The sequence below is a fragment of the Glandiceps talaboti genome, chromosome 16 (genome assembly GCF_964340395.1).
Source record: "Glandiceps talaboti chromosome 16, keGlaTala1.1, whole genome shotgun sequence".
Classification (NCBI taxonomy): Eukaryota; Metazoa; Hemichordata; class Enteropneusta; family Spengelidae; genus Glandiceps; species Glandiceps talaboti.
The window spans coordinates 6,392,214-6,405,157 of NC_135564.1; the positions used below are offsets into that span (position 1 = coordinate 6,392,214).

At 34.1% G+C, this 12,944-nt stretch overlaps 1 protein-coding gene across 1 annotated transcript in view; it reads right to left on the reverse strand.

Moving 5' to 3' along the window:
- Positions 1 to 12,047, reverse strand: part of LOC144447371 (CUGBP Elav-like family member 3-A) — a 120,618-nt gene extending 108,571 nt beyond the window's left edge. Inside the window, exons 1-2 of the mRNA XM_078137356.1 lie at positions 11,822 to 12,047; positions 11,561 to 11,643 (exon numbers count right to left, since the gene is read on the reverse strand). Coding sequence (XP_077993482.1) covers positions 11,561 to 11,643; positions 11,822 to 12,047 — 309 coding nt within the window. The remainder of the gene's footprint in view (positions 1 to 11,560; positions 11,644 to 11,821) is intronic.
- Between the last annotated feature and the right edge of the window lie 897 nt (positions 12,048 to 12,944).

The window sequence follows — 12,944 nt, forward strand, 5'->3', positions numbered from 1 at the left end:
GAAATGGAGAATATAGTTGTATGACCTGTGACCCACAAGAACCAACTAACATTCACTCCTCCAGTAATTATAAAATCAAGGAATTAACACCAGAAAACTGGTTTATGCATGTTTCATTTTGAAAATGTATTTGAGTTATACACGGTTATAGGTAATAATTTCGTATTTAATTTTACAGTTTTTGATCAGATACTGTGTGTGACATTTCTGATCTTCGATTTACTGGGACTCGCCCCATTTATGGTTGCATGTCAAAATCCTTGTTTGGAGTTTCCCAAGTAATTTGTTTCAAACTACAATTTTTTCAGCACTACATTCTATTTTACAAACATAGAATAATAGTAATCTCTCAATGTAAACATCTAGATATGAAGGCTAACACTAAATCTCACCTCAATTAACTCTTCTGACAAGAAAATCAATTTTTTTAACTTCACTAAAACGCCTATCTTTTAATTTCATCTTTTCCTTCACATAGCTGTGACCTTTGACACCAATCCTGACCTTTGACCAGCTGACAAGAAACTCGGCAATTTTACTAACTGTCTATTCAAATATTATCCAGGGAATTCTATTCCTGTCACTTTCACATTGCTTTTATTGACTTGAGTCAGATCTCATCTCTGTAGCCAATATTGCTATGATTACAGCATTAACCCTGGATGGTGCAAGAACCTTTCACTATTTCATCTAAACCGTCCATTTGGGAGTTGATTTCAGATCTCATCAATGGATTAAAAGTTTTTTTTATTTCTGATCACATGATTGAGTTATCTTTTTGTCCTGTCTTCCTTAAATTCAGAACACATCCTAACTTGATGGAAAAATGTTGATCAATATCTGGAGGCATGATGCAAGTTTTCCAACTGCATTGAATCACTGCATAACATTTTAATAGCACTTTTCATCCTCAAATTTGTCTTCTTCAGGTTTAGGGATGTTTTTTTTTTTAGGGGAGGGGATATGTATTTAAAATATGACCAAGTAAATATAATTTAAAGTGTTACGAGGGGAGAAAATATTTGTTGTTGGCAGTTAAATAACAAATAATCTATAGTATAAAATACAAATGTTAATTCCCATGGCTATAAGTTTATACTCTGTGCTATAAACTCAGCTATACCTTAGCTATACAATTTTATTCCAGGAGCTGTGTAAACTACATGTAGGTTATCTTTAGTTATTTACACAGAATATGGTTACTAAGTTATCTTTACTTATTTACACAGAGTATAGTAACTCAGTTATGTTTAGTTATTTACACACAATACTGTAACTTAGCAGATAAAATATTCATTTTGTTAAGTGTCGTACATTATGGGTCCAACATGGTTTATGTTACATACTTAGCTTGAGCATATGACAATGTTGACAATGCTAACTGTCACAACAAAGCCACCTGTCATCATTATAGTTTGTCAAAATCTGACTTTTTCACTTATTTTGTGACTATTTTCTCCTTCCGACACCCACAGTGAGCATTATCCTAACAACAATACATGTATGATGTCAGAATTGGTCTGAAAACAACAATAAAACATTATAGATTTGGAAAAAAAATGAAAAAGCATCGTAGGATTTTATGCCATGGTGTGTGTTGAGCGTGGAAATTCAGCAAATTTTATTCATCGATTCATCACTGGCTATTGACATTTGTTAACAATACCTAATTCACTTCAAGCTATGGTGTCTCTTCACAATGTCAACATAATTATGTTACCATGGCAACAGACAGGAAGTCTTGTGAAAGTGGTTTGATCTGGCAGCAATGATGTAAAGCCTGGTGACATATACACTGTCGTAGAATTAGACTTATTTCATACAGGTGTACAACAAAGAAATTCAACAAGATGGCAAATGGTTGAAGAAAGGTGATTATTGAATCAATATTTAATTTGAAGTCCAAGAAATTGCCTAGTTTTGGTATACAAAGGCAATATCAACTCTTATATTCATCTTTCTGTAAATGATGAAATATTAATTGTGATGCTGTAATTTTCATACAGGTGTGATGAAATGAAATATGTTCTCAATTTTGGATACTTTGAAAAAAATATATTGATTATTTCACGCAGAAATGGTGTCAAATAAACAAATCCTGTGCAAAAAACTTGAATTTATGTTAAAATGTTGGACATTCACTTTATCAAAAAATGTTGATTTTATTTTAAAATGCTGGACATTCACGTTATCAAAAAATGTTTGAATTTGTCGAAAAATGCTGGACATTCACTTTATCAAAAAATGTTGAATTTATGTTAAAATGTTGGACATTCACGTTATCAAAAAATGTTTGAATTTGTTGAAAAATGCTGGACATTCAAAAAATGTTGAATTTATGTAGAAATGTTGGACATTCACTTTACATGTATCAAAAAATGTTGAATTTATTTTAAAATGCTGGACATTCACTTTATCAAAAAATATTTGAATTTATGTTAAAATGTTGGACATTCACTTTATCAAAAAATATTTGAATTTATGTTGAAATGTTGGACATTCTCTTTATCAAAAAATGTTTGAATTTGTAAAGAAACATTGTATGGTTAATGTATACTGTGCAAAAAAATGTCAAATTTCTGCATAAAATATTCACGTGTCACTTTCTATGCAAAAATTACGTTGAATTTTTGTAAGAAATGCTGTGTGGTAAATCTTAGACATGGATTAAAATGAAGTATCTGGTTTATACACCTGTACAGGTGGCTGTATGTAAATCCATAATTTACAAAGTAATTGTCCTGGGTTGTGATATGTTTTCAATGGAAAGTACATGTATTAATCAATATCTAATCTATGGACGACGACAGATTCATGAAAGAGAAACTACACTTCAGAAATTCTGTGTTGACAGTTCTCAGCACGTCTTAGTAAAAGAATTGATATTTTATCTGTTAAGCAAAAGTTTCAATATCTTAGATCCACAAATGTAGGGTGATGACGACTTTTTAGTCTCGCAAAGAATCTGTTAATATTTGCTCATGACGTAAGGTGGCAATAATTTCATTGCACAAGACGTCTCTGGGATTGATAGAATGTTTGTTTATAACACTGAAATCATGATAAATGAACAGAAGTACGTACGAGATAAGACAATGTATACAGAGATTTGAAAGGAACGGAAGAAGAAGAAAAATGACTTATATGAATGTTACTATTAAGTAATTAGATCACGAAGATAAAATAGAGGAGAGAGGAAAGGAGGGGCAGCAGAGCAGAGAAGAGATGAACTGATTAGAGAAGACAAGAAAAAAGACATGATGAGACAAGAAGAGACAAGATGGAAAGAGAAGAGAAGAGAAGAGAAGAGAAGAGAAGAGAAGAGAAGAGAAGAGAAGAGAAGAGAAGAGAAGAGAAGAGAAGAGAGGAGAGGAGAGGAGAGGAGAGGAGAGGAGAAGAGAAGAGAAGAGAAGAGAAGAGAAGAGAAGAGAAGAGAGGAGAGGAGAGGAGAGGAGAGGAGAGGAGAGGAGAGGAGACGAGACGAGACGAGACGAGACGAGACGAGACGAGACGAGACGAGACGAGACGAGACGAGACGAGACGAGACGAGACGAGACGAGACGAGACAAGACAAGACAAGACAAGACAAGAAGAGAAGAGTGGAGAAGAATAGAGAAGAAAAGTGAAGAGACGAGAAGAGAAGAAAAGAGACAAGACAAGATGAGAACAAAACAGAACATAAGGCTAAGTGAATATTACATGTAGCAATGACAAAGATTGAGTTAAGTAAAATGGTACCAGTGCATTCTGATTAATGATGACTAGACAGGGAAAGTAAAAGATAGGAGACTTTGATAATGGTATAAGTAAAAGGAAATAAGACTGGGGATGTGCGGACATCTTAAATAAAACGTGTTAATCATTTGGTATTATTCAACTACAGTATCTTCATCATTTTATTTCCATAAGTCACTAACTGAAAAGTTTCAAGCTGTCAAGCAGTTCAATTTGCATCTCAATTTGATTACACCAATTTTCCAATGTTTAGACCTAGCAGGGATTAACAAAATGGGATTATTTCGGTATTTATATTTCAAATTAACTTTTGACCAAAACAAAGGGTTTAAACTTTCAAAAAAAAACATTTGTTGTTATTTCAGTAAATAATAGTTTGTGTACTGTAGTATTAGAAAGAGGAATTTAAATGATAATAACAAGTGCATGACAGTGACAGATTTCAACAGGGAACTAACCCTTTTACAATATCTGGTTATAACTGTCTTTTTTTCTGGGCCTGAAATCAAGGTCAATGCAGACAAGTTGGTGTCTGTGCAATAAATGCAGCCATGACAAGCCATTAGGGGGCTGACTAAATGGGGCTAGCAAGACCTTGTGACTTTCATCTGATAAGCTGTATGCCACAGCCTCAGTAAAAAGCCATTTAATCGCATGTGTAATGACTGGTCTCAGAACTGACAGTTTCCAACAACATGGCAACTACTGAATAGCTGTAGATTTGACAGCTTCTCTTAATGCATGGCTTCGCATCAAACTCAACTCTGATACCGAATCTTTATTCCTTCGTATCTTTGTGATACAGAAATGACAGGGGAAAAAAACTCATTTACACCTCTTACCTCAAAGATGTCAAATGACATGACTCATGCTATAAAGATATAGATTACACCAAACTATTTGATTGCATAAATAGAGGTATTATGGGGAAAATAAACAACAATGTAGTAAAAAAAACAACAGAATAACAATTATTTATTATCAATGTACACACCAATGACTTGGTACTTTACTATACTTTACACTCACTGCAACATAATCTGATGATGTCATCAAATTGTGATGGAGATTATCGATGATGGTTGATAAACCACCATTTTGATGACATCATCAGAATTCCTTCCACAATTTGATGACATCAAATGCATGAAATTATATTTCTCAATCCACTTTCATTCTTACATGCTAAATAATGTTTTCAGTTATCTGTTAACTGACTAACATTAATTGCACAACAGACCAAATTATGACTTCAGTTGAAAAATACATTCAGAAAGTAACATTCTGTTTAGAAAAAGAAATCGCCATGGTTTAATTATTAGGTGCAAGACATCAAAGGTAAGTAAGCTAGAGCTTTCACACATACTAAGCTACTGAACGAGATAGAACTTTCACACATACTATGCTACTGAACTAGATAGAACTTTCACACATTCTAAGCTACTGAACTCGATAGAACTTTCACACACACTAAGCTACTGAACTACATAGAACTTTCACACATTCTATGCTACTGAACTAGATAGAACTTTCACACATTCTGTGCTACTGAACTAGATAGAACTTTCACACATACTATGCTACTGAACTAGATAGAACTTTCACACATAATATGGTACTGAACTAGATAGAACTTTCACACATACTATGCTACTGAACTAAATAGAACTTTCACACATACTATGCTACTGGAAATATTTTGTAGACTTTTGTTGATATTATTTGATTTAATTGACTGACAAATTGCTGTAAATATGTATCTAGTATGGAACAGAAACATTGAGGTGACAATTTAGGAGGATTTAGTTTGACAGGAAAATTTATGGTTTTCATAAATAGTTGATCAAATTCATTAATAATATCAAAATATGGTTGACAATTATGTAAATTATGAAAATACTAGTATAATGGTAGTGGGGAATGGAAAGCTGTGAGAGAATTGTTACTGTTATACTAGGTATAGGATTAGGGAGGGGGTCAGTAGTGAATATACCAGGCATAGGAGGTGGGGAGGGGTTAAATAGTGAATATACCACCAGGCATAAGGGGTGGGGAGCTGTTAAATAGTGAGTATACCAGACATAGATTCTATTAGAAGGTGGGGAGGGTTCCATAACATTTAAAGACCTATAAACCCTTTTACCAGGACATACAGGGGTAGGAGGGGAGTGAAGGAGGGGAGTGAAGGAGGAGGGAACAAATACAAATTTAGATAAAACTATGGCAGTGAAGCATAGAAAACTAACATTGTAAAGTCAAGCCATGTGTTTGAATGTAAATTTTTGCATTTCCATATTGTCAGAGCAATGTTTTGAAGACCTGACAAAGTTAATTGGTCAAATGTCAATGTAAAATGTATGACTCCCTGGTGGATACGTAAATGACTTGATAATTCAGTCAGTAAAAATTCCATCTTATGTCGACTTCCAAAGCTTCACAATTTCATATTAATAACAGTAATCAAGTTTGATGAATCTCCAGTCACACAGCTGGTAGCATGTACATTTAACAAAAGGAAGTTTTTGATACATTATTTTTTTTTTACTTGTGATCAAATATGTTTATATATTTAGAGGTATGACATAGATCTGCTGATTGATGGTGTTAAGCGGGATGGGTTAAACAAGGAATGGCATCATGCCAATGATAGTTTAAGACTGATATTGTAAATTATTGACGGTGAGTTGTAAAAATCTGAATAACAAAAACTTATCATTATTATTAATGAGGTAATACCTATGAGGCTAGTGCCATCCTTTGTGTATGGGTTATATTGCAAATGTTTTTTGTTCTCGTCATGACAAACATCGTTTTTGTCTGAGGTGGATATTCACCAAACTGTAACTGTGACTGATGAACTTGGTTGACTAAATCTCCTGACGAGTGAAATTCAATTTATAAAGTTACAACAGACGATTAAATACTTGCCAATTGTGAGTCAGGCAGTTATACGATGAATTACCATGACTCAGTGAACACGGAAAAATTAACAAATGTCTTTATGATCTCACAAATAATACTATAAAAAAATTACAAAAATATCAAAAAGTAGTCATTTTATGAACAGACAACAGTCACACTTAACTACTCGCTGTTGACGATGAACACATTTAGTCACATTTTTTAGGAAACAGCTAAATAGCTAAATGCTCGGTACCCTTTTTATCAGTGATGGACGGGGTTTTGAAACTGAATGCACATGAGTCTAAATTAGAAATTACTGTGTTATGTCTAATGTAAGGCCGTCCTTCAACAAATAAAACCAAATTTCAAGGTCTACTCTGTCGCATTCGTATTCAGTTTTTCTATATCTGTTCCATTTTGTATGCTCTTTATAGACGGTATCACTGTCTCTGATAATTCACATTAGATCTGAATACAATAGCATGCTATGATATGTAAAATGACTATCTACAATGAATGTATAGGAAGTAACTCATTGAATAAATTCATCAATATTCTTACTGCATACAAAGGATTTTCAAATATCAGTACATTTTTCATATTTTCTACTAAATTTTTCAAAATAATGTTCATTTTTCATAAAGTTTTTACTTCAGCATACACCAAATATCCGAGTATGAAGTATTTTATAATCTCAAAGTCTGCTGAATTTAGGCGTATTTGTACACACAATGCTCTGAAGGGACCACAATTTTGTCTCCAAATAGTAAATTATGAAAATTTACTGTTAAAAATTAACCATTATGAAAGTTTTTATTTTTAAAAATATACCCAGTGAACAAGAATGGAATATTTACTGGATATTGGTTTATACAAATGCATAATACTCTAGGAGAAGAAAAATTTGTACCCAAAATAGCAAATTGTGAAAATTTGAAAAGCCTTCGAAAATACATTAAGAAGGTACAAATTGTGGAAACTTAAGACTTGCACGAGTTTTATTTTGAAATGACATTGACTGTGAGAATATGTACTTTGTGAACAGACAGTCTGATGGGAAAATATCAGGATGAATATCCCTAGAATCAATAGAACAGTTGAATCATGTTTGTCATCATAAACCTGTGTGAGGTAATAACAGAAAAGGAACTCGTATTGATTAGAAGTGAAATGAACACACTACTTTCTCATTGGCATTCCAAACACACCGTCTAATTACTACGCGTGTCTAACGCTAGTCACAAATTTCATAGCTACAGATATTGCACAGTACTACTCTATCAACTAGCAAGTGAGTAACTTTGCTTTGAGAAGGGTTCACTACTCTATAAACATACAGATTATATTATGAGCTTCAGGCAAAAAGCTGCATAACCAATTTGAATAAAAGCTCAGAAAACAACCTCCATGGGATGTCTCTCGGTTTTAGCTTCATTACGAAAGTGTCAGAGCAAGTAAACGTCATGACTACAATATCCATTACCGTAGCAACATAATCATATTGTTCTCTGCTTTGTCGCTGTCAGGTCTAAAATTACCAGAATTTTTTTTTTTTTTAATTTGAGAAAATATATCCATTTAAGTCTACTGAGAGGACAATTTACATAATTTGCATATTGTAACAAAAATAAGTCGTAATTACCTTTAGACACTTTTTAATTCACAAATTGAAATGGTAAGAAGACAAAAGGAAATTGACAGGACGATAGTCAATTGTCAATTTGGGTAATATTATAAGTGATAGCCATCTCTGGAATTGAAGCATATATTCCTGAGTGGACGTCTGACGGTACGTGTGCCTGCCATGTGCTACTCATAGTTACTCATGAACACCATTCCATTACATTACATTATACCATATTTGGCTTACTACTTCCAATTGGTATCACCTAAAGTCAATCCTACATTATTCCACCCTAGCCTCTTCCCCTCCTTCATGTCATCCTCCCAACCTCCCACCCCACCCACCCCCGAAAAGAATCTTTGACATCAAAATATTTCAAACTGTGATATACTAACAATGACATGTGAAAGTTCTACAATTCATTTACAACTATTGTATAGTATAACTCTTACTAACACTAGACAAAATGTCCCCTAAAAATAGTCTAGTCAATTATTGAGATTAATAAGAAGAAAACATAAAATTTCTTGGTAAATTTATATCACCATCTTTTACTATTTCATCTTAAAATTAATCTATTTTTTTATCACATACAGTGAGAAATATATTTCCTGCTCAAATTAAGCACCCAACGTTATTACTGAGAAAGCTTCTTTTTTTTCGTCTAAAAAGTACAAAAAATCCTAAATATTCAAATTTGTGTGAATACGACGCTAGATATTAAATTTGTGAGCCCTGTCAATAGGGGTACGATATGAGTTGAAATGATTTGACTTCACAAATGTATGAGTCATACAATGAATGTGATAATACTGTATTTAAAAAAACTACAGCATGTAAATTATTCACCTCATTTTCTGAGTATTCATTTCACCTACCTTGTTCGCTTTCATTAGTACATATTTAATTTCATATTCTCAATTAACATGAGACAAGCAAAGACTAGATAAATTTTGATCCAGTAAATGTACCTGTCTGGCGTACTGCTTACACTTATTAGCTTCCATATATATATATACATTTCATGTCTGTAATGTTACGAATACTAATTACTCATTATAAATACATTTTAAATTATATCAAAAAACTCGACCTGACTCTAGCAACAGCGACTGCAACACAATCTTGTCAATCTTTGTTACTTTTTGAAGAAGAAAAAATATTTCCCCTGCAGCAGAGATAAAAATGGAAAGTGCTCCGAGGTGGTGTAAAATATTAAAAATTATTCATCTGGATTGCACAGACTATGTTGTCTTGATATTTTCGGCTTGGACTCAAAATGAGTAAATCTCAATGGGGAGTTCTGGTCAGAAAGCCAACCGTGTCACTATCCTGGTTCTCTACGGAGAAGCACACCAACATGCACTGATAACGAAGTTAATTTAAAATGCAAAATACAAGAAAATTGAATATGTAATAAGATCAGTAAGTCTATGCTAGTATGGGAGATATAATAACGTGGAACTAATAACCTAGGTCACAACTAGCGCGACTTGGCACATTTTGAATCTAGAAATTTATAACATTGGGGGGGTTCATTAACAGCCATGGTGATACCAATTAACGACAAAATATGTTAAAAAGACAGTCACAATATTAATTTATTTTGCTAGATTGTAACATAAATGTATTCAAAATGCATCACACTGACATTTTATTCTGTATAAAACAGTAATTACCATACTTATATAGTCAACATTTCACTCAATGCATAATGTCTAATTTTTTTTAAAAAAACAGAAAACAAGCATGGATGCAGGAGACACGTGTGAAATGCACAGATTTACTTTGTGGATGGTGTCAATTTAGGTTACGATCAACCAGAGTGTGTCGGTTGTCATGTACACTGCCTGGCAGATTGATGGATAGCCCATGATCAGACGCACCCAGCCACACATTTCACTCTTAAGCCTGGTTCTCATTTAAAAATTAAGTGCATATCACAAGGTGGGCTGGGGTTGTCTTATCTATTTGCATTGCCTCAATTTAGTAAGAAAAAAACAGCCGACTTAGTTCTTTGTCAGTGGTCAAGTCCCTATAGGAATGGATTCCATGCACTTTAACATACTGATAAGGGAATAGGGCAAAAGATAGCACAAATATTTCAAATCAAGAAATTAAAATCATTTCAGTTTTTTTTTCAATTTGTCTTACGTGATGATAGGTATTTAATTTCTTTTCTAAAAACAGCAATAATAAAACTAGAATATTGATTGCAATGTTTAATTTGTTGAATTATTTTTCATAACTGTATGAAAATTATTTTTTTCATGGTGTTAAGACAGGAAGAGCGTTCCATTTATTTCAGTTCTTCATTTAGTCAGTGGAAAGAATTCAAATTGACATACGAGGTTATGCAAAACAAGAAACTTGTCCAAATTTAATTGGAACGTACTCCCTTATATTTCCAATGTGTATCTTATCATAGCTATGTGTGCGATGTACTTGAATGGCCAGCTGCTTTACATCTCCCATAGCAGTTTATCATTTTTATCATCGAATTTGCCTTAGCAACGGAGTGTCTGGCTGTTGACCCATTATGTGTTATCTTAAAATCCCCAAATGATGATGAACCGAATATTTCCAAGTGCACAGATTAAAATATACAACACGGAAATAGCCAATCGTGTGTATCTGTACTACTAGTAAAATATTTAGCCAATATACGTTCCTTCGGGCAGGTGGTACACCTTCGGTAAAACTGACATCTCACCATATGAATTATCCTGAGTTTAAACCCGTTTAATGTTTGTCGATTAAAATTAATAGTAGTGTACTATAGCGAATAAACATGCTGAAATTAATAACAATCGCGTCGTAGTCGCTACCGAGCATCGTTAACTGCATCGTGGATGAGTGAAGCTTCCGATAGCCCACGTTACGCATTTGAATCGATAGTAAACACTAGTAATTCTAACACCTCTTTGTTTTTGTCAACTCGGCCGCTGAAACAAAGACGAGTAATCAGCCTTGATAACAAAAGAAATCAGTCGGCACGCGACCCGAGTAATATCTCAACAAATGTTTGATCGGAGTTACACAAGGAAAACACACATGACAAAGAGAAAAACACGATTTCGAAATATTTCATGGCATGGATACGGAACGAACACAGTTCTCTTTTCTCTCTGTCAGTGAACGTTTCTCGTGAAAAATCGATTTGCTTTGTGTGTATGGAATTATTAAATTAGCCATGAAAAATATCCCACAGAGTCACACTATGACAAAAAATAGTATATTAATTTCTAAATGTGATGAGAAAAATATACAAGATCAGTATATTTTATATGTACGCACCCCTGGTAATGTCTTCTGTTCGTGGAGCGCGCTTTGGGCACGCAGGGCACTGTCTCTGTCACAGTACGTCAAAAAGGCACAGCCTACGAGAAAACAAAAGGCAATTCCTAAATTACTATGGGTCATAGAGAAACCAGCTTATCCTGAGAATTAGCACGAATTCTGTAGATTTAGAAAATTATTTTGAGTGACTCAGATATCAACCCAGTGATGAATGAATATAAAAAGTCATCGCTGAGAACATCGTGTTTTCATACATACCCTTGTGCATGCCGGTGAAACGGTCCTTGAGAACTGTCAGTTCGTAGATACGTCCGTACTCTTCGAACAGTGGCCGCAAGTCCTTTTCCTCCAAATTCCTGGGAATTTGGCCTACAAACAACTTGATGGCATCATGATCCTTCAGAGGGATTGTCTGCGGTGGGTTCGGAACTCCATTTTTTACGCTGTCCCCACCGCTAGTCTGGACTGCAGCCATGTTCGTCATTGTCAGAAAACGAGTGATACAGGCTAAGCGAGTAAAGGCGCTGCGTTTTGAATATAACAATTATGCAAATGACATGTTAATCTATATATATATGTTGAAATTGATTAAAATCGACATTTCTCCCGCCATTCAGTGCGTATAATTTACATGATAATAGAATTATGACATCACCACCATAATAATTTTTCATTATATTTGTCAAAGCGAAACTACCCAGCATGTGCGCCGTCAATGAATATTTTAACAAGTAAATATTGGCGACTGCGTTGTGAATGGAGTGTTGCACCAACTCGCACAGTTATATCAAACATAATTCAGAAATCTAAACGCCGAATCATTTTGTTCGTTTTTTCTCGAGGGAAGGCGATGCCTAGTAATCATCGCAATGGCCGTTTTACGTTTTATTTTCCTTTTCACAATATGACAAAGGGAGCTGCAAATTGATGTCAGAGGTCACAACGTGAGGAGATTGGAAGAAAAACCGCAATGTCATTTCGTTCTCGCCTCACATGACAGCAATACTACGGAGCGTAGTTTAATCCCGTGGGTCATAGGTATTTCAAGGTGCACGGGTTTTCGTTTCCGTAGCTTCGTACTATAAATGCACTATGAGTGTATTTTTTTCTGGGGAAGGACAACGCCATCAGAACTGTGCGATGGAGGTACATCAGCATGATGTAAACTAAACTACAGCACAGAATTATTACAATCAAACATGTTGTAAGTTTTGTGAGTGTTGTGATCATAGTTTCAGTTTTTCTTTGTGACTGAGTTGTGTCAATTGATTAGCTTTGCCATTTGTTTTCCTGGTAAATATATTTTTCCTTTGACATAATGGGAAAATGTAAGCTTATTTTTAAAATTAAACTCGACAAAATGTCCTAAAGGGATCGAGTT